The following is a 23716-nucleotide window of genomic DNA, read 5'->3' as shown; positions in this document are numbered from 1 at the left end:
TCTCATTTTCTGAGTGTACTGTCTTGAAAAACTGTTGTTCCTCACTGAGATTTTTCAACAATTTGGATGCTTTAATTTGTTTTTCCTTGGTGTCCAATTTGCTTATGTCAGGATGTTTTGATTCAAAATGGCGATGAAGATTGTATTCCTTCAGAAGGCTGTTACTTCTTGGCAAACAAGGCAAAATATTTTGTCTCTCATATAAGTAAACAACTATCTGTTTATTTGTCCACTCTAGATTAAACACTCTATGTTCTGATTCAATCTTCCCTCTCTTTTTATCACTCATTTTATAAAAGCACCCCCAAAACTTTAATTTTAGTACCAAAAAATCTCCACAACAAAGGTTCGCATACAAAGAAATACTGAACTGAGTATCTGACTTTGGAGAGAGTATCAGACACTCATGTAACTTGGAGGGCGGCCACACAGTGAGGGAGGGGCAACAGCCCTGGCATTGTTGACGCTCATTGCATAGTGGGCGGCAGCTATGTTGGCGCATGGCTGCATTCACTTTGTCCCTATTCAACACCAGGACCAAAAACATAGCAAAAAGATATGACTCTCAGGCTCCTCTCAGACTGGAGACAGACTGATGATGGTTGGTAGTATTGGCTCACATGACAAACAGGAGAGAGTGTGCAGTGGCAACCCACCCACCAAGTTACATATCCAATGCAATAATGACTAGTGGAAGGCAGGTTAAACGAGGCAGGGACAAAGTACTCGTTACATCTTTACTTTCTTTACATCCTCTATATTTTTCATGGGCCACCCAAAATCCTCTGCAGGCTATATGTTGTACAGGCTTGACTTAGAGAGAATAGAGTCCTAAGCTTGAAGTTACAAGACCTGTGTTCAAGTCCCATCTCTCAAACTTTTTAGCTGTGGAATCTTTAACCTCCCACTGCCCCCAGCCAACACTCTAATCAGATCATTTGTAGAATAGTTGCTATATAATTACCACTTATTATTAAATGGCTTGTCCCAGTTCTAATAACCAGGAAGTGACAGATTCAGGATGCAACCAGAGGCCTTCTGACTTCAGGCAGGGTTTGACAAAATTATGGGGCAGACCCCCATGGGAGAGGAAGCAACCTGAGACACTCTGGGGAAGAGTGTACATATAATACCATGACATTTTTAAGTACTGAACTATCATGTATACCATCACATTTTTTTTTATCCAATGGAAATGAAATTCATTTTAAAGAAGAGAAAATAAGATGTGGGGGGAAGATTGAGATGGGTGTGAATACAATGTGACTATTTAATGGGTTCAGAAGTGGTGGACTAGGACAGGCATCTCCTTCAATTTCCCTGAAATTTGTTTGAGATGTAACTTTCATATCCAGGTCTGGAATCAGCAAATCTAAGACAAGATCCAGGATCTGCCTCTCACTGAAATCACCTGGACCAAGGCCCCTCTCTTTGGGCCTCAGTTTCTTTAGTTGTAAATGGAACGTGTTGGACAAGACAGTTACAGTATGGTAGTATGAAAGCCATGCTGAACAATCCTTCACATCAAAGGTGACCATAACTCTCCTTCCTATTTCTCTCTCCCCTTGCGTTTTTGGCATCAGTCTCTGCTGCTGTCTCAAGTTTATTAACACCCCCACAGCACCCTTGTCATGCAACTACACACACATCTCTCCTCTCTCTACCCACTCTCCTCTTTCCCAATTGATGAAACTGCCCCGAGGAACCAAACCCCAGCCCTTGACAGAGCCTGGCATTTCCTGGGTTCCTTTTCCAGTTTCCAACTCCCACCAGGACACATGTACCTTCTTGGGGTATAGGTTTGTGAGATATTGGTCTAAGTTTGATTTCTCTCTGGCTGCTTTCCAGGTTTACCAGTCATATATAGAATGCTCACACAAGTGGGTGATTTCATGGGTTTGCTAAACACTCTGCCGCCATGTTCTTCTGCTTCTCTTTCTGAAGGAAGTAAACAGAACCTGGAGAAGAGCTAATAATAGGACTGGAGTATTGTCAATGAAAACAGATTATAATGGCTTGAGAATGCTGATCACTGCAAAGAGTAATCAATCGTTCCAGCAGAAGACTGAGGGTGAAGCCAGTTTCCCACATTTTATTGGGGAAGTGATAGAAGAGAGATGCCAAATGAGACAAACATTTTCAGCTCTGGCCAACACTTTTGCTTGGTTTCTTTATACACAATCTATTATATAGGAGGATGGCTTTGGGGAGATGGATAGCCAGGCAAAAATAGGAGAAATAAAGGAAAGGGCAACAATGAAAAATTAAGGGGGAAAAGCAATTCTAGAAGGAGACACAAGCAAGTAAGGGAGGTGATTTCCCATTATGGTAAACTTAATATAACCTAAAAATGCTAAACTATACTCAGTAGAAGTTCACAGATTCATACACCCTTCTCTTTTCTGTTCTGCTTTGAACATTGAGATACATGTATTTGTTGATATTTTGATGTTCAAAAATAAAAAAGAAGAAGTTAATAATGTGTGAGGGTCATGGAATTTTGGAAGATCCTCTGACATCATTATGGTCAGTGGTTGGGTTTGTAGAGCCTAACCTTGTCTTAATATAGGTTTGCCCTGGGGCTCTTCTCTGCTCCCAGGGCTTCCTTTTCCTCCTTGAGCTGAGAATCATAAGTCACCCTCCCTTTTTCTTCCTCAGTGTCCTACTACCTAAAATGAGTCACACTGGACATAGAGAGATCCAAGGGAATATGGGCACCCAAAATGGGAAAGCCATAAGAGTATGTCCTCAAAAAGACAAAGAATTAAAGCTTCAATGCTACTGTAAAGCCATAGAAACACCATAGTCAGACTTCCACTGCAAGACTGGAGCCCTGGGAGAGGAAAGGAAAAGAGAAGGAAATAGGGTCTCACTACATTCTCCTGACTCAAGAAGAAAAGAGGTAAGAGGAAACCAGTCTGGGATTTAGCATGTCCTCTTACCAGTAGGAATCAATAAAAGGACTGTATTTTCCCTTGAAATTCAGAGAGAAATGAGGATCCCACTCACATGGCAAGTCAAATCTGGCCTTGTGGATTTCCAACCTTTTCCCCCTCCTGCACAGATTAGTGGAGGGTGGTGGCTAGAGAGATGAATTTACAATCAGGAACACTGAGGTCCAAATCCTGCCCCTGATACTGACTAGCAAACAGGGTGTCCCTGGGCAAGTCACCAAATCATCTTCATCCTTTAGACCTTTTCTCTTTCTAAATCTCTAAATTCCTGAGTTTTGCTCAACTTTTCCCCCTTCATTCTAAAAACTTTTTTTCAAGACAAGAGAATAATCAGAAAGGAATGCTGTAGAATATCAGCTGAAAAAAAAATAAAACTGAATTACAAAAGAAGACCAAGAAAAGTACAGTCAGGTGTTAGGGCTTCTCTGTTTGTTTCTGGGGCCATTTTAAGAACCTTTCAACTTTTAGGGAGAGGAAAGTATTGATTCACCATCATTTCCTGTGGGGATGATTCCAGATTAGTCTGGTAGAGTTGACAGTATGCTGGTATTCAAAGAGTACAGCAGTGTTGGGACCCTGCCTTGGACACTTCCTAGCTGTATGCTTATGGGAAAATCAATTAATCTCTCAGACCCTCAGTATTTATATACATCAGATGGGAATAATAATACTCCCTCTCCCTATTTCACATGGCTTGTTGAAAGAAGAGTTCTTTGAAGACTTCAAACCCCTAAGAATGAGAGCTCTGGATGAGAGGATCAAGGATTTGGAGGTGGAAGAAAACCTGAAGTTCATGAAGTTCAACAAGGACTCATTTTCCTTCCCAATCCCTTTCAAATCTCCCTTGGGATTTCATCTCCCCAGCAATCCTATGCTGCAGGCAGAGAAAGGAGAATGAGAATACTGCCCACCAACCACCATGAACTAGCAGAAAATAATGAACAGTAATAAACAGGCTTTGCCTCACTAATGCTCTTTCCAGCTCTTAAAGCATGTTCTGTTGCCCCTCTTATCTCATGTCAGCCTCAGGTCAATCTTAAGATATAAACAGGAGGAACTTGAATGCATTGCCCAACATAACACAACTCAGCAGAGGCCAAGTGGGAGTACCAAGGAGGATTGGATGCATTTCAGCAATTTGCTTGTGCTTTAGTGGATAGAATGCTGGGCCTAAAGTCAGGAAGACTTTTTCTAGGTTCAAATCTGGCCTTAGACACTTACTAACTGTGTTACTCTGGGCAAGTCACTTAACTCTCTTTACCCTAGTTCCCTCATCTGTCAAAAGAGCTGGAGAAGGAAATGGAAAACCACTCCAGTATCTCTGCCAAGAAAACGCAAAATGGGTTCAAGAACAGGCAAACGTTACTGAAGTCACTCAAGAGGAACAACAACAAATTGATGTTCTTCAGAAGGTGATTGAAAAAAATCTCCACTATCACATCCTTTCTGGATAGTCACTTAGCCACTGTTTAAAGACCTCCATGGGAGAGGGAACTCACCACAGCTTGATGCAGTCTAGTCCAATATGGACAACTATAATTGCTAAGAAGTTTTTTCCAAATGTCAGACCCAAATTTAGGTCCTTACAAGTCCCACCCCATGCTCTTGGTTTTATCCTTGGGCACAAAACAGGACAAACCTCAGCTCTTCCAAAGGACAGACCCACTAATACTTGAAAACAGAAATCATGTTTGATGTGGCTCTTCTCTTCTCCCCACTGACCATCCCTACTTCATCCACTTCCTGTTGTAGGCACTTTGTATCATTGGATGCCTTTCTCTGAACATTCTCTAGCTTCCAAAAGTCCTTCTTAATACTGACAACAAGATTCCCTGCATGGTCTTATCAGATCAGAACTGCAGGAATATCGCCTCTCTAGTCCTGGAAGTTTGCTTCTCAAAGTGGGAGAAGATGGAATTTTTCATATCCCCATTAACCTGCTGACTCAAAGTGAGATGGCATTTCTCTGAACCCAAAGAGCTCTTACAGAACCTTTGATGTCCAATGATGCTACATCAGTGTTATATCAAAAGAGCAGAACTCATCTCCTTGAACTCTCATCCCCAAAGAACATTGAAACCACAGCCAAAAGACATGGTTTCCAAATATTTTATTCTGAAATCTTTGTGCTACAGATATTCATGGAATGCAGCAGGTGACCCAAAGGACTCTAAGGAAGAGAGGCCAGGCTGCTAATAGGGATCCCCATGGGGAACAGTTGTCTTCCAGAAGTGCAAATAGCAAGAATACATACTCAAAGCTGCCACCAAATGATTTACATAAATTAAATCTCACAGATAAGAATGAATAATAATGGTTGAAAGGATCTCCAGCAGGCTGGAGCTTGGGGAGATTGCATCTAACTGTGGAATTCCTTAGCTTGGTCCATTTTCCTTTAAGAGTCATCGTCCAAGGCCTCTGACCCCTTCAGTTCAGCTCCAGATCTTCCACATAGCTCTGAACCCAGGCATCATTGGGGTTGGCACACACCTGCCGGCCTCTTTTGTTTTGGAACCTGGGGAGGGAGAGGAGGAGAGATGAGAGGTCACAGATGGAGAGATGGTTCTCTGTGCTCCCCCCATGTCCAGCATTAACCACTTCTTGCACATCTCTGCAGGGCCATGAGGAAAAATCCTCACTTCCAGCAATATCGCTCAGGCCATTCTGAGTCACTCTGCTTCTCTCTCCAGACCTCTCCAGTGGGGAATATCTCAGAAAGCCTCACCTTAGGATATAATCCCTGGGGCTTCAGCTTATCCTTTCCCATTGGGTGAGTAGCTCCCCTCTTGCTCCATGGAGAAGGAACCACTTGTGGGACTTCTTCCCCTTGTAACCAGTTTCCCCAGAGTGGCCTGATTCATCCACCTGATTCATCACCAAGTTGCCAAATGGCCCCGTTTCTCCTTGCCATTCTCTCTCCCTGGATCTCCTCAAGAGATTCAGTGGGTAGATACTCACACCACAGCTGGCTGGGAACACAGGCTGCTGGTCTCATAATAGTCTGTCACAAATTTTCTTTGGATCTGTTGGTTCACATAGGAAAAGCAGCAGGAGGTGGGAGGGTCAGAGCCCACTGCAAAGAAAGATGAAGCATGAGATTAGTAAGGTCTTATGTTCATACCTTACATTCCTTGGCTGCTGACTCCATGCCAGGGACAAATTCAGTACTAGGCACATTGGGGATGTGATGGCTCCTATCTCCCTCATCCTGCTTCCCTCCGGTACCAGGTGTGATTCTCATTGGGCCTGCTGGTCCCAACCCCATAGAGGATAATTTGTGGTAACCTGAAGTGTGGGAGCTAGAAAGGACGTCAGAAATCTGCCCATCCAATTCCTGCCATTTGCTGAGAAAGCCACTTGATGGAGATCACGTGGGTAAGTAGTGGCAGAGCCAGAATGAGAACTGAGCCAGACACAGAATCCAGTCTAGTGCTCTTTCTACTCTCTTGTCCTGTCTCCATCTGACATTGAATCAGCATATACCATCAAGGGCAGCTTAATGCCTTCAAGTCCAAAAGGTATAGACATCCTCCCTGCTCCTGCTCCTGCCCCTCTCCACCCTCACAGATCCCTCCGATCAGGCTAGCCTCATCTCCTGTCAGGGTTCTATCCAGCCTATGAGCAGAACTGGGGTAAAGGCACAGAGAGAAAAAGAAGGAGCACTTACTTGGTGCAGAGGATGCCAGAGAGCTGAAGGCCATGACCATGAGCATGGAGAGGGCAGCCACAAAGACCTTCATGATGCTGAGAGGAGAGAAAGCTTGGAGGAGCAGAGAACGAGCTAAGACACTCGGGAGGTCTGTGCCTCTGTCTCAGGTGTGGGTCTCATTTTTAGAGGGGTTTCTGGAAGTACCCAGAGAGAAAGAAGGAACCTAAAAGGAGTGGAAATTCCTGTGAAGAACTTATGTCATGGTAGGAGTTCCAAACAAAAAAGGGAACCCAAGAGATGTAAGACTAGTGTCAGGAATTGAGTTTCTCTCCTCCAGTGCAGCTTCATCATGGGGGAAAGAGGAGGGAGGATGGAGAGAGAAGTGTGCATTTGGTGGGGTGGCAAGGATGCTAAGGGGGAAGTGGTGAACCTGACGCAGAAGCTCAGACAGAAGAAACATGTGCAAAAAGAAATAGCAAGGTTTTGCTACTAATATGAAGAAGTATTCAGCATGACCTTCATGCTGCTTTGATATCATAACTGTCTTATCAGAAGTTTTACGTTTAGACTTAGAAGGGTTGTGGGTGGTTTAGTTCAACACTCTCATTTTCCTGCTAAAGAAACTGGGGTCCATCCACAGGGAAGTGACTTGTCCAAGGTCACACTGTTAGTCAGATGCAGATCCTGGATATGCTCTCAGGTCTATTAACTTCATATCTTTATACTCACAGAAAATGGTCCACACAGAGGAAACACCTCAGCTCCTTCAAGGGCACTTCTCAACAACTTTCGTGCAAATTGTGGCCGTGAGCAGGGCTGTGAAATGAGGCCTCCTGGTCTTGGCCCATCCCTTCATCTGCTTTCTTGTGTGATCGTTTTAACACCTTACATTTATATCACTTTAAGGATATAAGAGATTTTCAAGCTGATGATCTCATATCATCTTTACAACAACCTTATGGAGTAAGCACTGTTGGTATTCTTATCTCTGCTCTATTTGTGAGACTTGACATAGAGTGGATAGAATCCTAGGCTTGAAGTCAGGAAGACCTGGGTTCAAGTCCCATCTCGGATAATTTTTAGCTGTGTGACCTTTAACCCCAGCCAATACTCTAGTCAGATCATTTGTGGAATAGTTGCTGTACAATTACCAGTATTCCTAAATGGCTTGTCCAAATTTTAATGAACAGGAAATGACAGATTCAGGATTCTACCTGAGGCCTTCTCACTTCAGGCATGGTTTGACAAAATTATGGGACAGCTCCCCACAGGAGAAGAAACAACCTGTGACATTCTGAGGAGTGTATGTAGGATACCATGACATTTCTAAGTACACAACTATCATATATACCATCACATCCTTTTTTATCCCATGGAAATGAAATTGATGTTACAGAAGAAAAAACAAGTTGTGGGGGGATGAAGGAAAAGGGTGTGAATAAAATGTTATTATTTAATGGGCTCAACAGTGGTAGGGTAGGACAGGCATCTCCTTCAATTTTCCTGAAATTTGTTTGAGATTTAACTTTTCTGTCCAGGTCTGGAGGCAGTAAAACTAGGACTAGATCCAGGTTCTGCCTCTCACTACTGGAATCACCTCAACAAGGCCCCTCTCTCTGGGCCACAGATGCTGTTGGACAAGACAGCTAATGGCTCTTCTCCTTCACAATCTACAGTCCTAAGATCTAGGCAGTTACAGTATCAAAGCAGTATGAAGGCCATGCTGAATAATCCTTCAAATCAATGGTGACCATAATTATCCTTCCTATTTAGTTCAGCATTAGTTTTCTCAGTCTCTGCTGCTCTCTCAAGTTTATCACAGCCCCCTCAGCACCTATGTCATGCCACTACATACACATCTCTCCTCTCTCCATCCACTCTCCTCTTTCGTCCATGATGAAACTGCCCTGAGGATCCAAACCCCAGCCCTTGACAGAGCCTTGCACTTCCTGGGTTCCTTTTCCAGTTTCCAACTCCCACCATGACACATGCAGCATCTTGGGGTATATAGTGTGATATATTGGTCTAAGCTTGATATCTCTCTGGCTCCTTTCCAGTGTTTCTAGTAGTCTTGGTCACATACAGAATGCTGACCCAAGTGGGTGATTTCCTTGGCTTTCCTAAACACTCTGCTGCCACATTTACTTACTTCTCTTTGTGAGGGAAGTAAACAGAACCTGGAGAAGAGCTAATGGCATGACTGAAATATTGTCAATGAAAACAAATTGGAATGACTGCAGAATGCTGATCCGTGCAATGAATGGTCATTCCAGCAGAAGACCGAAGATGAAGCCTGATTCCCACCTTTTGATGGGGAGGCTGTACACTCGAGATACCAAATGAAACAGACATTTTCAACTCTGGCCAACATTTTTGCTTTGTTTCCTTATACACAATCTGTTATGTAGGAGGATGGCTTTGGGGCAACTCACAGCAAGGGAAAAATGGGAAAAATGAAGGAAAGGGTGATAATGAAAAATTGAGGGGGGGATTCTAGAAGGGGAAACAAGCAAGTAAGGGAGATGATTTCCCACTGTGACAAAGTTACCATATACCTAAAACCACCAAACTATACTCAGTAGATGTTCAGAGATTGATATACCCCCCTCTTCTTTGCATATTGAGATATTAATATTTGTGAATATTTTGATGTTCATGATAAAAAAGAAGAAATTAATAAGGCATGAGGGTCATGGTGGTTTGGGAGACATTCTGACATAGGTTTGGATATCACTTCCTCATGGTCAGTGGTTGGGTTTGCATAACCTAACCTTCCCTTAATATAGGTTTGCCCTGGGGCTCTTCTCTGCTCCCAAGGCTTCTGCTTCCTCCCTGAGCTGAGAATCATAAGTCACTCTCCCTTTTTCTTCTTCAGTGTCCTACTACCTAAAATGAGTGACAGGGGACATAGAGAGATCCAAGGGAATACAGGCACCCAAAATGGGAATGCCACAGGAGTATGTCCTCAAAAAGACAAAGATTTAAAGACTCAGCGCTACAGTAAAGTCACAGAAACATCTTAGCCAGACTTCCACTGGAAAACTGGAGCCTTGGGAAAGGAAAGGAAAAGAGAAGGAAAGAGGTTCTCCCTACATTATCATGACCCAAGAAGGAAAGGGGAAGAAGAAACCAGATGGGGGTTTGGCATTCCTTTTTATCAGTAGGAATCAAAAGAGAACTGCCTTTTCCCTTGAAATTTGGAGAGAAATGAGTATCCCACTCACATGGCAAGTCAGATCTGGTCTTGTGGATTTCCTGCCCTTTCCCCCCCAGGACAGGTAGTGTGATGTGGTGGCTAGAGAAATGAACTTACAGTCAGGAAGACTGAGGTACAAATCCTGCCCCTGATACTGACTAGCAAACAGGGTGTCCCTGGGCAAATCACCCAATCATCTTCATCCCATACACACTGACCATTTCTTTTCTAATCCTCTAAATTCCCTGAATTTTGCTGAACTTTTCCTCCTTCATTTTAAAAACTTTCTTTCAACGTATGAGCATAAGACACATTCAGAAATGATTGGTGTAAAATATCCACTCCAAAAAAAAAATAAAATTGAAATATAAAAGGAGACCAAGAAAAGTACAGGCACATCTTTGGGCTTCACTATTTGTTTCTGGGGGCATTTTGAGAGCCTCAAAACTCTTAGGAATTGGAAATAATTGATTCATTCTCATTCCCTGGAGTGACCATTCCAAACTAGACTGGTAGAGTTGACAATATGCAGGTGTTCAAGGTGTAGGGCACTGTTAGAAGCCCAGCTTGGACACTTCCTAGCTGTATCCTCATGGGAAAAATCAATTAATCTCTCAGAGCCTCAGTTTCCTCATCCATCAAATGGAGATCATAATACTCCTCTCTATTTCACATGAGTTGTTGAGAGAAGAGTCTTTTGGTGACTTCAAAACCCCCTAAGAATGGAAGTTCTGGATTGGAAATCAAGGATTTGGAACTGGAAGGAACCTTAGAGGGATTGAAGTTCAACAAGGACTCATTTTCCTTCCCAACCCCTTTCAAATCTTCCTTGGGATTTCTCCTGCCCAGCAACCCTGTGCTGCAGGCAGGCCAGGGAGAATGGGGACACTGCTCACCCACAACCACCACTAACTAATAGAAAAAATGAAGAAGAGTAACAGCCTTTCCTTCACTAAAGCTCTTTCCAGCTCTTAAAGCATGTTCTGCTGCTCCTCTTATCTCCTGTCAGCCTCAGGCCAGTCTTAAGGGATCCCCAGGAGGAAAAGCTTGAATGCATTGCCCAACATCACACAACTAATGCCTGGCAAAGACCAAGTGGGAATGCCAAGGAGGACTGGATGCATTTCTGCAATTTACATGTGTTTTAGTGGATAGCTGGTTCTGGAGTCAGGAAGACTCATCTTCCTGAGTTCAAACCTGGCCTCAGACTCTTACTAGCTGTGTTACTCTGGGCAAGTCACTTAACTCTGTTTGCCTCAGTTTCCTTATCTGTTATATGAGCTAGATAAGGAAATGGTAAACCACTCCAGTATCTCTGCCAAGAAAACCCAAAACCTGGTAATGAACAGTCAGACACAACTGAAATGACTCAAAAACAACAACAACATATTGATCTTCTTCAAAGAGTGATTGAAATAAATCGTCACTATCACGTCCCTTGTGGGTGGTCACCTAGCCACTGTTTAAAGACCTCCATGGGAGAGGGAACCCACCACAGCTTGATGCACCCTTTAGGCAGTTATAATTGTTAAGACATTTTTCCTCATGTCAGGCCCAAATTTAGGTCCTTACAAATCCCTCTTTCCCCTTTGTTCTATCCTTGGCCCCAGAGAGTACAAATCCCAGCTCTTCCAAAGGACAGACCTGCTAATACATAAGAATTTGTGACGGATGTGGCTTTTCTCTTCTCCCCACTGAGCTCCCTAGCTCCTTCAAATTATCCATGTCTTACTCTTGGCACTTCGTATTGCTTGGATGCCTGTCTGTGAATGTTCTCTGGTTTCCAAAAGTCCATCTTACATTGTGGATACTGACCGCAAAACTCACTCGTGGTCTCATCAGGTAAGAAGAGTAGGAATACTGCCTCTCTATTCCTGGAAGTTTGCTTCTCAACACAGGAGAAGATGGGATTTTTGGAATCCCCATTGACCTGCTGACTCAAAGCGAGATGGCAACCCACTGAATCCACACAGCTGTTACAGAACCTTTGCTGTCCAATGATGCCACACCAATTTGTGTGATAAGAGAAGAACTCCCTCTCCTGAACCCCTCATCCCCAAAGAACATTGAAACTACAGCTAAAAGATATGGTTTCCAAACATTTTATTCGGAAATCTTTGTGCTACAGATATTCATGGAATGCAGCAGGGGACCCAAAGGACTGTAAGCAAGAGAAGCCAGGCTGCTAATAGAGTTCCCATGGGGAACAGTTGTCTTCCAGAAGTACAAATACCAAGAACACATACCCAAAGCTGCCACCAAATAATTTACATAAATTAAATCTCACAGATAAGAATCATTTCTAATGGGGGAAAGGATCTCCAGCAGGCTGGAGCTTGGGGAGATTGCATCTGACTGTGGAATTCCACAGGTTGGTCCATTTCCCTTTAAGAGTCATCGTCCAAGGCCACTGAGCCCCTCAGTTCAGCTCCAGGTCTTCCACATAGCTCTGAACCCAGGCATCACTGGGGTTGGCACACACCTGTCGGCCTCTTTTGGTCTGAAACCTGGAGAGGGAAAGGAGAAGAGAGGAGAGGTCACAGATGGAGAGATGGTTCTCTGTGCTCCCCCCATGTCCAGTACTGACCAATTCCTGCACATCTCTGCAGGGTCCTGAGGAAAAATCTTCTAGCAATATCTCTCAGGCCCTTATGAATATTCAGCTTCTCTCTAGAGTCCTGTCCAGTGGGGAGTATCTCAGGAAGCCTCATCTTGCTATATAATCCCTGTTGCTTCTGTTTCTCCCTCCCCCTTGAGTGAGCATCTCTCATCATGTTCCTTGGAGAACCCAACAGGGACCACTTGTGGGGCTTCTTTCCCTTGTAACCAGGATTTCCCCTGAGTTGCCTGATTCATCCACTTCACCAAGTTGCCAAATGGCCCCATTTCTCCTTGCCATTCTCTCTCCCTCTATCCCCTCAAGAGATTCAGTGGGTAGATACTCACACCACAGCTGGCTGGGAACACAGGCTGCTGGTCTCATAATAGTCTGTCACAAATTTTCTTTGGATCTGTTGGTTCACATAGGAAAAGCAGCAGGAGGTGGGAGGGTCAGAGCCCACTGCAAAGAAAGAGGAGGCATGAGATTAGTAATGTCTTATGTTCACACCTTACCTTCCTCAGCTGCTGATGCAAACCCGTGGACAAACTCAGGATTAGGCACACTGGCGACGAGATGGCTTCTCTCTCCCTAACCCTGCTTCCCTCCAGTACCAGGTGTGATTCTCATTGTTCCTGGAGGAGGAACAGGCCTGCTGTTCCTGTCTCCATAGGAGATATTTTGAGGAAAATTAAAGTGTGGGAGCTAGAAGGGATGTCAGAGATCTGCCCACCCAATTCCTGCCTTTGCTGAAGAAGCCACTTGCTGGAGATCACTTGGGTAATTAGTGGCAGAGCCAGGAGAACTTAGCCAGACACAGAATCCAGTCCTGTGTGCTTTCTGCTCTCTTGTCCTGTCTCCATTGTACATTTGACCCTTATGTATTGCAAAGGGCATTTTGATGCCTTCAGGTTCAAAAGGTATAGACATCCTCTCCGCTTCTGCTCCTGCCTCTCCCTTTTAGTCCTTCCCCACCCCACACTCACAAATAACTATGTATCTAGCCTCATCTCCTGTCAGGGTTCTATCCAGCTTATAACCACAGCCTAGATACAGCCACAGAGGGAAAGAGAAGGAGCACTTACTTGGTGCAGAGGATGCCAGAGAGCTGAAAGCCATGACCATGAGCATGGAGAAGGCAACCACAGAGACCTTCATGGTCTGGAGAGGAGAGAAGGCTTGGAGGAGCAGAGCACTAGCTGGGAGACTCTGCAGGTCTGTGCCTCTGTCTCAGGTGTGGGCCCTCTTTTTATAGGGGTTTCCGGGAGGACCCAGAGGGAAAGAAGGAACCTAAAAGGAGTGGAATTTCCTGTGGAGAGCTGATGTCATGGTAGGAGATAGAAACTAAAAAGGGAACCCAGGAAATGTAAGCCTAGTGTCAAGAACTGAGGTTTTCTCCTCCGGTGTAGCTTCATCATGGGGGAAAGAGGAGGGAAGATGGAGAGATGAGAAATGTACATGTGGTGAGGTGGCAAGGGTACTAAGGGGGAAGTGGCGAACCTGAGCAGAAGCTGAGACAGAGGAAACATAGGCAAATACAAAGAAGAGAGTTTTATTGATCATTGATATGAAGAAGTAAACAACATGGTCTTCATACTGCTTTGATATCATAACTGGCTAGATCTTAGGATTATAGATCGAGAGGTAAAGGAGTCCTAGATGGTTTAGTCAAACACTCTCATTTTCCAGTAAAGAAATTGTGGCCCAAATAGAAGTGACTTGTCCAAGGTTACATTGGTAGTCAGAAGCAGATCCTGGAAATGTCCTCAGGTTTGTTGATTTCACATGTTTAGACTCACAGAAAGTGGTCCATTCAGAGGAAACACCTCAGCTCCTTCAAGGGCTCTCCTCAACAAGTTTTGTGCAAATGGTGGCCATGAGCAGGGCTGTGAAATGAGGCCTCCTGGTCTTGGCCCATCCCTTCATCTGCTTTATTGTGTGATGATTTTAACACCTTACATTTATATCACTTTAAGGATATAAGAGATTTTAATGCTGATTATCTCATATCATCTTTACAACAACCTGATGGAGTTGGCAGGGTTGGTATTCTTATCTCTAGTTTATTTATGAGACTTGACATAGAGTAGATAGAATCCTAGGCTGGAAGTCGGGAAGACCTGGGTTCAAGTCCCATCTCTGAAACTTCTTAGCTCTGTAATCTTGGACCACCCAGTGCCCCCGGCCAACGCTCTAATCAGATCATTTCTAGAACAGTTATTATACAATTACCAGTGTTCTTTAATGGCTTTTCCAAATTTTAATAACCAAGAAGTGACAGATTCAGGTTTCAACCTTAAGCCTTCTCACTTCAGGCAGGGTTTGACAACATTCTGGGGCAGAGCCCCATGAGAGAGGAAATAACCTGAAACTCTCTGGGGAAGAATGTATGAATACCATGACATTTTTAAGTATACAATTATCATATATACCGTCACATCCTTTGTTATCCCATGGAAATTTGTACCAGCCGCGCCGACCTTGTGTCGGCCGCGCCGACCCTCTCCTCCTATAAGGAGCAGGCTACCAGAGTCATACTCACTTCCGAGTCTTCGGTCCTCAGCTGGATAAACACACAGAGACGAGCCATCGGGAGGCGCCAACACCAGAGCTTTATTCAGAGGCCATCACAGCAAGCCATCACAGCAAGCCCAAGCAGCAAGGCCAGAGCAACAGAGCAGGAGCCAAGAGAGAGCGCGATCTGACCACGCTCATTCCTAAGTACCTACCTAGCCCCTCCTCCCCAGCCCGCTTACTAGCCAATGATTGTAGGGTCAGATACCGGAAGGGGCTGTCTGAATTTAGCACACCAAGGGAGAGGGAGTGACATAGGAGGCTAGGACCGGATATAGGAAGGAGGCGTCTGGGATTAGTGCATAGACAGAGTACGTGACCTAGGAAGTCAGGAAGGACACGGGAAGGAGGAGTCTGGGGTCAGTGCTACACAAAGGGACCCAGGAAGTCAGGAAAGTCACAGGAGGCATCTGGGGTTGACGTTGCATATAGGGAGGGGACTAAGCAAAGGGAACTCAGTCCTCTGCCGTCCCACTCCCACGTGGCACCGCCCCTTGCCTCAGGAGCACAAGCTCCGCTACTTCCTTGTACCCAGCTTATCTCACATAGCACTGCCCACTGCCTCAGGGCTTCTCCGTACCCAGCCCATCCCAGTTCACCACAACTCTGCCTACCACAGCCCCTGCCTTGACTTCCAAAAATACCCAGAATCTACCCCAATCTTGCCACAGCACCCAACTGGCAACTGCCAACATCAGACAGTCCCTCACAGAAATTAAATTAATATTAAAAAAGAGAAAAGAAGATGTGAGGGAAAGATGGAGATGGATGTGAATACAATGTTACTATTTAATGAGTTCCAAAGTGGTAGAGTAGGACAGGCAACTCCTTCAATTTTCCTAAAATTTGTTTGAGATACAACTTTCATATCTAGGTCTGGAATCAGCAAACCTAAGAAGAATCCAGGATCTGCCTCTCAATTCTGGAATCACCTCAACAAGGCCCCTCTCTCTGGGCCACAGGTGCTGTTGGACAAGACAGCTAATGGCTCTTCTCCTTCACAATCTACAGTCCTAAGGTCTAGGCAGCTACAGTATCAAAGTAATATGAAGGTCATGCTGAATAATCCTTCAAATCAATGGTGACCATAATTATCCTTCCTATTTAGTTCAGCATTCGTTCCTCAGTCTCTGCTGCTCTCTCAAGTTTATCACAGCCCCCTCAGCACCTTTGTCATGCCACTACACATACATCTCTTCTCTCTCCATTCACTCTCCTCTTTTTCCCATGATGAAACTGCCTTGAGGAACCAAACCCCAGCCCTTGACAGAGCCTTGCATTTCCTGGGTTCCTTTTCCAGTTTCCAACTCCCACCATGACACATGCAGCATCTTGGGGTATATAGTGTGATATATTGGTCTAAGCTTGATTTCTCTCTGGCTGCTTTCCAGTGTTTCTAGTAGTCTTGGTCACATACAGAATGCTGACCCAAGTGGATGATTTCCTTGGGTTTCCTAAACACTCTGCTGCCACATTTACTTACTTCTCTTTGTGAGGGAAGTAAACAGAACCTGGAGAAGAGCTAATGGCATGACTGAAATATTGTCAATGAAAACAAATTGGAATGACTGCAGAATGCTGATCCGTGCAATGAATGGTCATTCCAGCAGAAGACCAAAGATGAAGCCTGATTCCCACCTTTTGATGGGGAGGCTGTACACTCGAGATACCAAATGAAACAGACATTTTCAACTCTGGCCAACATTTTTGCTTTGTTTCCTTATACACAATCTGTTATGTAGGAGGATGGCTTTGGGGCAACTCACAGCAAGGGAAAAATGGGAAAAATGAAGGAAAGGGTGATAATGAAAAATTGAGGGGGGGATTCTAGAAGGGAAAACAAGCAATTAAAGGAAACCATTTCCCACTGTGACAAAGTTACCATATACCTAAAACCACCAAACTCTATTCAGTAGAAATTCAGAGGTTCATATAACCTCTTTTCTGTTCTTCTTTGCATATTGAGATATTAATATTTGTGAATATTTTGATGTTCATAATAAAAAAGAAGAAATTAATAAGGCGTGAGGGTCATGGTAGCTTGGGAGACATTCTGACGTAGGTTTGGATATCACTTCCTCATGGTCAGTGGTTGGGTTTGCAGAGCCTAATCTTGCCTTAATAAAGAGCTCTTCCCTGCTCCCAAGGCTTCCTCTTCCTCCCTGAGCTGAGAATCATAAGTCACTCTCCCTTTTTCTTCCTCAGTGTCCTACTACCTAAAATGAGTCACACTGGACATAGAGAGATCCAAGAGAATATGGCAATCCAAAATAGGAATGCCACAGGAGTATGTCCTCAAAAAGACAGAGAATAAAAGGTACAATGCTACAGTAAAGCCATAGAAACATCACAGTCAGACTTCCACTGCAAGACTGGAGCACTGGGAGAAGAAAGAAAGAGACAAAGAAAGAGGGTCTCACTACGCTCTCCTGCCTCAAGAAGGAAGAGGGAAAAGGAAACCAGACTGGAGTTTAGCATTTTTTCTTATCAGTAGGAATCAAAAGAAGATTGCTTTCCCCCTCAAAATTCAGAGAGAAATGAGGATCCCACTCACAGGGCAAGTCAAGTCTTCTAGACACTGACCATTTCCTCCTCTAATCCTTTAAATTCCCTGAGTTTTGCTGAACTTTTCCCTTTACTGTAGCATTCTACCTTTTATTCTCTGTCTTTTTGAAGATATACTTCATTTTAACAATTGTCTTTAAAGGCATAAGCATAAGAGATACTCAGACATGAATGATGTAAAATATCCACTGACAAAAATAAAATTGAATTATAAAAGGAGAGCAGGAAAAGTACAGGCAGGTCTTTGGGCTTCTCTGTTTGCTTCTGGGGCCATTTTGAGAGCCTCTCAACTCTTATGGACAGGAAAGGATTGATTCACTCTCATTCCCCATGGGGACCATTACAGACTAACCTGGTAGAGTTGACAATATGCTGGTATTCAAAGAGTAGAGCAGTGTTGGAACCCTACCTTGGACATTTAGTAGCTGTATGCTCATGGGAAAATCAATTAATCTTTCAGAGCCTCAGTTTGCTTATCCAGCAAGTGGGGATAATAATGCTCCCTCTCCCTATTTCATGTGGGATGTTGAGAGAAAAGAGTCCTTTGGTGATTTCAAACCCCCTAAGAATGGGAGTTCTGGATTAGAAATCAAGGATTTGGAGCTGGAAGGAACCTTAGAGGGCATGAAGTTCAACAAGAACTCATTTTCCTTCCCAATCCCTTTCAAATCACCCTAAGAATTTCTCCTGCCCAATAACCCTGTGCTACTGGTAGAACAGGGAGAACGGGGACACTACTCACCCACAACTACCATGAGCTAACAAACAACTACAAAAATGATAAACAGCCTTTCCTTTACTAAAGCTCTTTCCAGCTCTTAAATCATGTTCTGCTGCCCCTCTTATCTCATGTCAGCCTCAGGCCAGTCTTAAGGAATACCCAGGAGGGAAAGTTTGAATGCATTGTCCAACATCACACAACTAATGCTTGCCAGAGGCCATGTGAGAATGCCAAGGAGGATTGGATGCATTTCAGCAATTTACATGTGCTTTGGTGGGTAGAATGATGGTTCTGGAGTCAGGAAGACTCACCTTCCTGAGTTCAAACTTGGCCTCAGACACTTATTAGCCATGTTAATCTGGGCAAGGCACTTAACTCTGTTTGCCTCAGTTTCCTCATCTTCTCAAATGAAATGGAGAAAGAAATGGTAAATGACTCCAGTATCTCTGCCAAAAAAACACCAAAGGTAGTCATAAAGAGTCGGACATGACTGAACAACAAAAACACAGTCATCTACTCCAAAAGATGATTGAAAAAAAAATCCCTACTTTCATATCCTTTATGGAGGGTCACCTTGCCACACTGCTTAAAGACCTCCATGGGAGAGGGAACCCACCACAGCTTGATGCAGTCCATTCCAGTTTGGACAGCTATAATTGTTAAGAAGTTTCTCCTAATGTCAGGCCCAAATTTAGGTCCTTACAAATCCTACCCCTTCCCCTTGGTTCTATCCTTGGCCCCAGAGGCAAAATCTCAACTCTTTCAAAGAACAGACCTGCCAATACACGGAAACAGAAATCATGGCTGATGTGGCTCTTCTCTTCTGCCCCCTGACCATCCCTCCTTCCTTAAAATCATCCTGTTGTAACTCTAGACACTTCACATTGTTGGTCGTCTTCTTCTAAATATTCTCCAACTTCCAAATGTTCTTTTACTGTGGATACTGACCACAGGATTCCCTGTGTGGTCTTATCAGGTCAGAACACTAAGGACATTTCCTCTCCATTTCTGGAAGTTTGCATCTCGACACAGGAGAAGATGGAATTTTTGATATCCCCATTAATCTGCTGACTAAAAGTGACATGGCATTTCTCTGAACCCACAGAGCTCTTATGGAACTTTTGCTGTCCAATGATGTCACACCAATCTTATATGATAAGAGAAGAACACTGTTTCCTAAATACATCCTCCCCAAAGAACATTGAAACCACAACAAAAAGATACGGTTTCCAAATATTTTATTCTGAAATCTTTGTGCTACAGATATTCATGAAATGCAGCAGGGGACCCAAAGGACTTTAAGGAAGAGAGGCCAGGCTGCTAATAGAGTTTCCCATGGGGAAAAGTTGTCTTCCAGAAGTACAAATACCAAGAACAAATACCCAAAGCTGCCACCAAATAATTTACATAAATTAAATCTCACAGATAAGAATCATTTCTAATGGGAGAAAAGACCTCCAGCAGGCTGGAGCTTGGGTAGATTGCATCTGACTGTGGAATTCCACAGGTTGGTCCATTTCCCTTTAAGAGTCATCGTCCAAGGCCCCTGAGCCCCTCAGTTCAGCTCCAGGTCTTCCACATAGCTCTGAACCCAGGCATCACTGGGGTTGGCACACACCTGTCGGCCTCTTTTGGTCTGAAACCTAGGGAAAGAGAGGAAGACGATGAAAGGTCACAAATGGAGAGATGTTTCTCTGTGTTCCCTCTATGTCCAGCACTGACCACATCTTGTATATCTCTAGAGGGCCATGAGGAAAAATCCTCCACTCTAACAATATCTCTCAGGCCCTACTGAGTCATTCTGCTTCTCTCTAGAGACCTGTCCAGTGGGGAGTATCTCAGGAAGCCTCATCTTGCTATATAATCCCTGTTGCTTCTGTTTCTCCCTCCCCCTTGGGTGAGCATCTCTCATCATGTTCTTTGGAGAACCCAACCTTACCCAGGGACCACTTGTGAGACTTCTTTCCCTTGTAACCAGGATTTTCCCTGAGTTGCCTGATTCATCCACTTCACCAAGTTGCCAAATGGCCCCATTTCTCCTTGCCATTCTCTCTCCCTGGATCCCCTCAAGAGATTCAGTGGGTAGATACTCACACCACGGCTGGCTGGGAACACAGGCTGCTGGTCTGATAATAATCTGTCACAAATTTTCTTTGGATCTGTTGGCTGACGTAGGAGAAGCAGCAGGAGGTGGGAGGGTCAGAGCCCACTGCAAAGAAAGAGGAGGCATGAGATTAGTAAGGTCTGATGTTCACACCTTTCACTCTTTACCTGCTGACGTCAATCCAGGGACATACTCTGTACTAGGCACACTGGGGATGTGATCCATCCTATCCCCCTTACCCTGCTTCCCTCTAGTACCAGGTGTGCTTCTCATTTGGGCTGGAGGAGGATCACACCTGCTGTTCCCATACCCACAGGGGATAATTTGTGGCAACCTGAAGTGTGGGAACTCGAAGGGATGTCAGAGATCTGCCCATCCAATTCCTGCCTTTGCTTAGGAAGTCACTTACTGGAGATCACTTGGTAATTAGTGGCAGAGCCAGAATGAGAACTGAGCCAGACACAGAACTCAATCTAGTGCTCTTTCTACTCTCTTGTCCTGTCTCCATCTGACATTGAATCAGCATATACTGTCAAGGGCAGCTTAATGCCTTCAAGTCCAAAAGGTATAGACATCCTCCCTGCTCCTGCTCCTGCCCCTCTCCACCCTCACAGATCCCTCTTATCAGACTAGCCTCATCTCTTGTGAGGGTTCTAACCAACCTCTGAGCAGAGCTTGGACATAGCCACAGAGAGCAGCAGACAGCTCACTTACTTGGTGCAGAGGATGCCAGAGAGCTGAAGGCCATGACCACGAGCATGGAGAGGGCAGCCACAGAGACCTTCATGATCCTGAGAGGAGAGAAAGCTTGGAAAAGCAGAGAACAAGCTAAGACACTCTGGAGGTCTGTGCCTCTGTCTCATGAGTGGACCCCTTTTTATAGGGGTTTCTGGGAGTATCTGGAGAGATGGAAAAAACATAAAAGGAGTGGAAATTCCAGGGTTCAGCTTATGTCAGGGTGGGAAGTGGAAACTGAAAAGTGAACACAAGAAATGTAAGACTGCTGTCAAGGAGTAAGCTTCTCCTCCCCAGTGCAGTTTCATCATGGGGTGAAAAGGAGGAAGGATAGAGAGGGGAAAAATGTGTGTGGTGAGGTGACAAGGGTGCTAAGGGGGAAGTGGTGAATTTGAGATAGAAGCAGAGACAGATGCAATATACATAAAACTAAATTTATAGGAGAGTTGTGTTGACATTGTTGACCAAATGAAGGAATACTCAATGGGACCTTCATAGTACTTTGATATCCTAACTGCTTAGACCTTGGCATTACAGATTTAGAGCTAGAAGGGCCCTTAGTGGTCTAATCCAACACTCTCAGATTCCAAATAAAGAAACTGTGGCTCAGAGACAAGTGACTTCTCCAAGGTCACACTGGTAGTCAGAAACAGATCCTGGACATTCTTCCAGGCCTGTGAACTTCACATCTTTATACTCACGGAGAATGGTCCATGTGAAGAAATTCCCTATGGTCCTTCGAAGGTGGTTAAGGACAATTTTTGTACAAATGGTGGTTGTGAAATGAGGAACCCTGGTCTTTGTCCATTCCTACATTTTCTTTCTTTTTTCTTTTTCTTTTTCTTTTTTCTTTTCTTTTTTTTTTTTTGGTGAAGTAATCAAGGTTAAGTGACTTGCCCAGGGTCACACAGCTACAGTCGAGTGTCTGAGGCTGGATTTGAACTCAGGTCCTCTGACTCCAGGGCTGGTGCTCTATCCACTGTGCCACCTAGCTGCCCCATCTTCTTTCTTATATGATGATTTCAACAGCTTACATTTGTATAACACTTGAAAGATGCAAAAAATATTGACATTGATTATTTCATATCATCTTTACAACAACTGTATGGAGTACTCAGGGTTGGTATTCTTATCTCTAATCTATTTATAAGATTTGACATAGAGTGGATAGAGTCCTAGTCTTGAAGTCAGAAAGACCTGGGTTCAAGTCTCATTTCTGAAACTTCTTAGCTCTGTGATCTTTAACCTCCCAGTGCCCTCAGCCAACACTCTAATTAGATCACTTCTAGAATAGTTGCCATATAATTGCCAGTTTTTATTAAATGGCTTGTCCAAATTTTAATAGCCAGGAAGTGACAGATTCAGGTTTCAACCTTAAGCCTTCTGACATCAGGCAGGGTTTGACAAAATTCTAGGGCAGACCCCCATGGGAGAGGAGGCAACCTGAGACTCTCTGGGGAGGAGTGTAGGTATGAAACAATAACTAGAATTATGGGACACTTTTTTGAACACAACCATCACATCCTTTTTTATCCAATGGAAGTGAAATTCATATTAAAGAAGGCAAAACAAGATATAGTGGAGAAATAGAGATGTGTATCAATATAATCTTACTATTTAATAGGTCCAGAAGTAGTGGAGCAGGACAGCCATCTTCTTCAATTTTCCTGCAATTTGTTTGAGAAATTACTTTCCTATTAAGGTCTAGAGTCAGCAGACCTGGGACCAGAACAAGGATCTGCCTCTGGCTGTTGGTACAACTTTGGACAAGTTACTTCTCTCTGGGATAATTTTCTTTACTTGCAAAATGATGGTGTTGAACTAGATTAACTAAGGGCCATCCTAGCTTCAAATCTGTACTCCTAAGATCTAGGCAATTATCATATCAAAGCTGCATGAAGGTCGTGTTAAGTCCTCCTTCAAATCAATGATCAACATAACTCTCTTTCTTATTTAGGTTTACCTTTGTTTTATCTATCTCTACTGCTACCTCAAATTCACCACATCCCTCTCAGCACCCTTGTCACCCCATTACATACACATTTCTCCTCTCTCCATCCATCCTCCTCTTTTCTTCATAATAAATTTTACTGGAAAATGGAATGGAGCCCTTAAGACCAGTCTCACATTTCCTGTGCTCATTTTTCAGTTTCCAACTCCTACCATGACAGAAGGAGTTTCTTGCGGCATATGGTATGAGATGTTGGTCTAAGCTTGATTTTTGTCCAGTTGCTTTCCAGTTTTCCTAGTAGATTTGGTCACATACAGAATGCTGACCGAAGAGGGTGATTTCTTTGGGTTTGCCAAACACCCTGCTATTATGTTCATATGCTTCAATTTCAGAATGAATTCAGTAGAATGAAGAAAAAATCTAATGGAAAGGAAAGGAAAAGGAAAAGGAAAAGGAAAAGGAAAAGGAAAAGGAAAAGGAAAAGGAAAGGAAAGGGAAGGGAAGCGAAGGGAAGGGAAGGGAAGGGAAGGAAAGGGAAGGGAAGGGAAGGGAAGGAAAGGGAAGGCAAGGAAAGGAAAGGAAAGGAAAGGGAAGGAAAGGCAAGGAAAGGAAAGGAAAGGCAAGGAAAGGAAAGGAAAGGAAAGGAAAGGAAAGGAAAGGAAAGGAAA

At 43.9% G+C, this 23716-nt stretch overlaps 3 protein-coding genes across 4 annotated transcripts in view; all 3 read right to left on the bottom strand.

Moving 5' to 3' along the window:
- Positions 1 to 5057: 5057 nt before the first annotated feature.
- LOC114043118 (C-C motif chemokine 4-like) lies at positions 5058 to 6962 on the bottom strand. The gene is made up of 3 exons (XM_027862076.1): positions 6622 to 6962; positions 5913 to 6027; positions 5058 to 5469 (listed from the first exon to the last, which is right to left on the bottom strand). Exons 1-3 carry the CDS (start codon positions 6692 to 6694, stop codon positions 5382 to 5384), a joined length of 276 nt encoding a protein of 91 aa, XP_027717877.1. The 5' UTR covers positions 6695 to 6962; the 3' UTR covers positions 5058 to 5381.
- A 4951-nt stretch (positions 6963 to 11913) lies between these two features.
- On the bottom strand, positions 11914 to 13809 carry LOC114042863 (C-C motif chemokine 4-like). The gene is made up of 3 exons (XM_027861614.1): positions 13484 to 13809; positions 12746 to 12860; positions 11914 to 12306 (listed from the first exon to the last, which is right to left on the bottom strand). Exons 1-3 carry the CDS (start codon positions 13554 to 13556, stop codon positions 12219 to 12221), a joined length of 276 nt encoding a protein of 91 aa, XP_027717415.1. The 5' UTR covers positions 13557 to 13809; the 3' UTR covers positions 11914 to 12218.
- Positions 13810 to 19479: 5670 nt separating this feature from the next.
- LOC114042862 (C-C motif chemokine 4-like) overlaps positions 19480 to 23716 on the bottom strand; it is a 7911-nt gene continuing 3674 nt past the window's right edge. Inside the window, exons 2-4 of one of the 2 annotated variants that reach the window (XM_027861613.1) lie at positions 21077 to 21261; positions 20353 to 20467; positions 19480 to 19901 (exon numbers count right to left, since the gene is read on the bottom strand). In XM_027861613.1, the coding sequence (XP_027717414.1) occupies positions 19814 to 19901; positions 20353 to 20467; positions 21077 to 21149 (276 nt within the window). In that variant the 5' untranslated portion in view covers positions 21150 to 21261 and the 3' untranslated portion in view covers positions 19480 to 19813. Of the gene's footprint in view, positions 19902 to 20352; positions 20468 to 21076; positions 21405 to 23716 lie in introns of those variants that run through there. The other variant, XM_027861612.1, reaches the window with a different exon arrangement.

Source organism: Vombatus ursinus, unplaced genomic scaffold, assembly GCF_900497805.2.
Source record: "Vombatus ursinus unplaced genomic scaffold, bare-nosed wombat genome assembly UNPS02014768.1, whole genome shotgun sequence".
NCBI classification, from domain to species: domain Eukaryota; kingdom Metazoa; phylum Chordata; class Mammalia; order Diprotodontia; family Vombatidae; genus Vombatus; species Vombatus ursinus.
The sequence above is the reverse complement of the archived record's forward strand: the minus strand, read 5'-3'. Positions and strand labels throughout refer to the sequence as shown.

Excerpts from the sequence above, each read along its gene's own strand:
- LOC114043118 (XM_027862076.1), bottom strand. The coding sequence starts at position 6,694 with ATGAAGGTCTTTGTGGCTGCCCTCTCCATGCTCATGGTCATGGCCTTC. Across the intron at positions 6,028-6,621 it reads TCTGGCATCCTCTGCACCAA|TGGGCTCTGACCCTCCCACC; the intron begins GTAAGTGCTCCT and ends CTTTCTTTGCAG. Across the intron at positions 5,470-5,912 it reads TGTTCCCAGCCAGCTGTGGT|GTTCCAAAACAAAAGAGGCC; the intron begins GTGAGTATCTAC and ends CTCCCTCCCCAG.
- LOC114042863 (XM_027861614.1), bottom strand. The coding sequence starts at position 13,556 with ATGAAGGTCTCTGTGGTTGCCTTCTCCATGCTCATGGTCATGGCTTTC. Across the intron at positions 12,861-13,483 it reads TCTGGCATCCTCTGCACCAA|TGGGCTCTGACCCTCCCACC; the intron begins GTAAGTGCTCCT and ends CTTTCTTTGCAG. Across the intron at positions 12,307-12,745 it reads TGTTCCCAGCCAGCTGTGGT|GTTTCAGACCAAAAGAGGCC; the intron begins GTGAGTATCTAC and ends TTCCCTCTCCAG.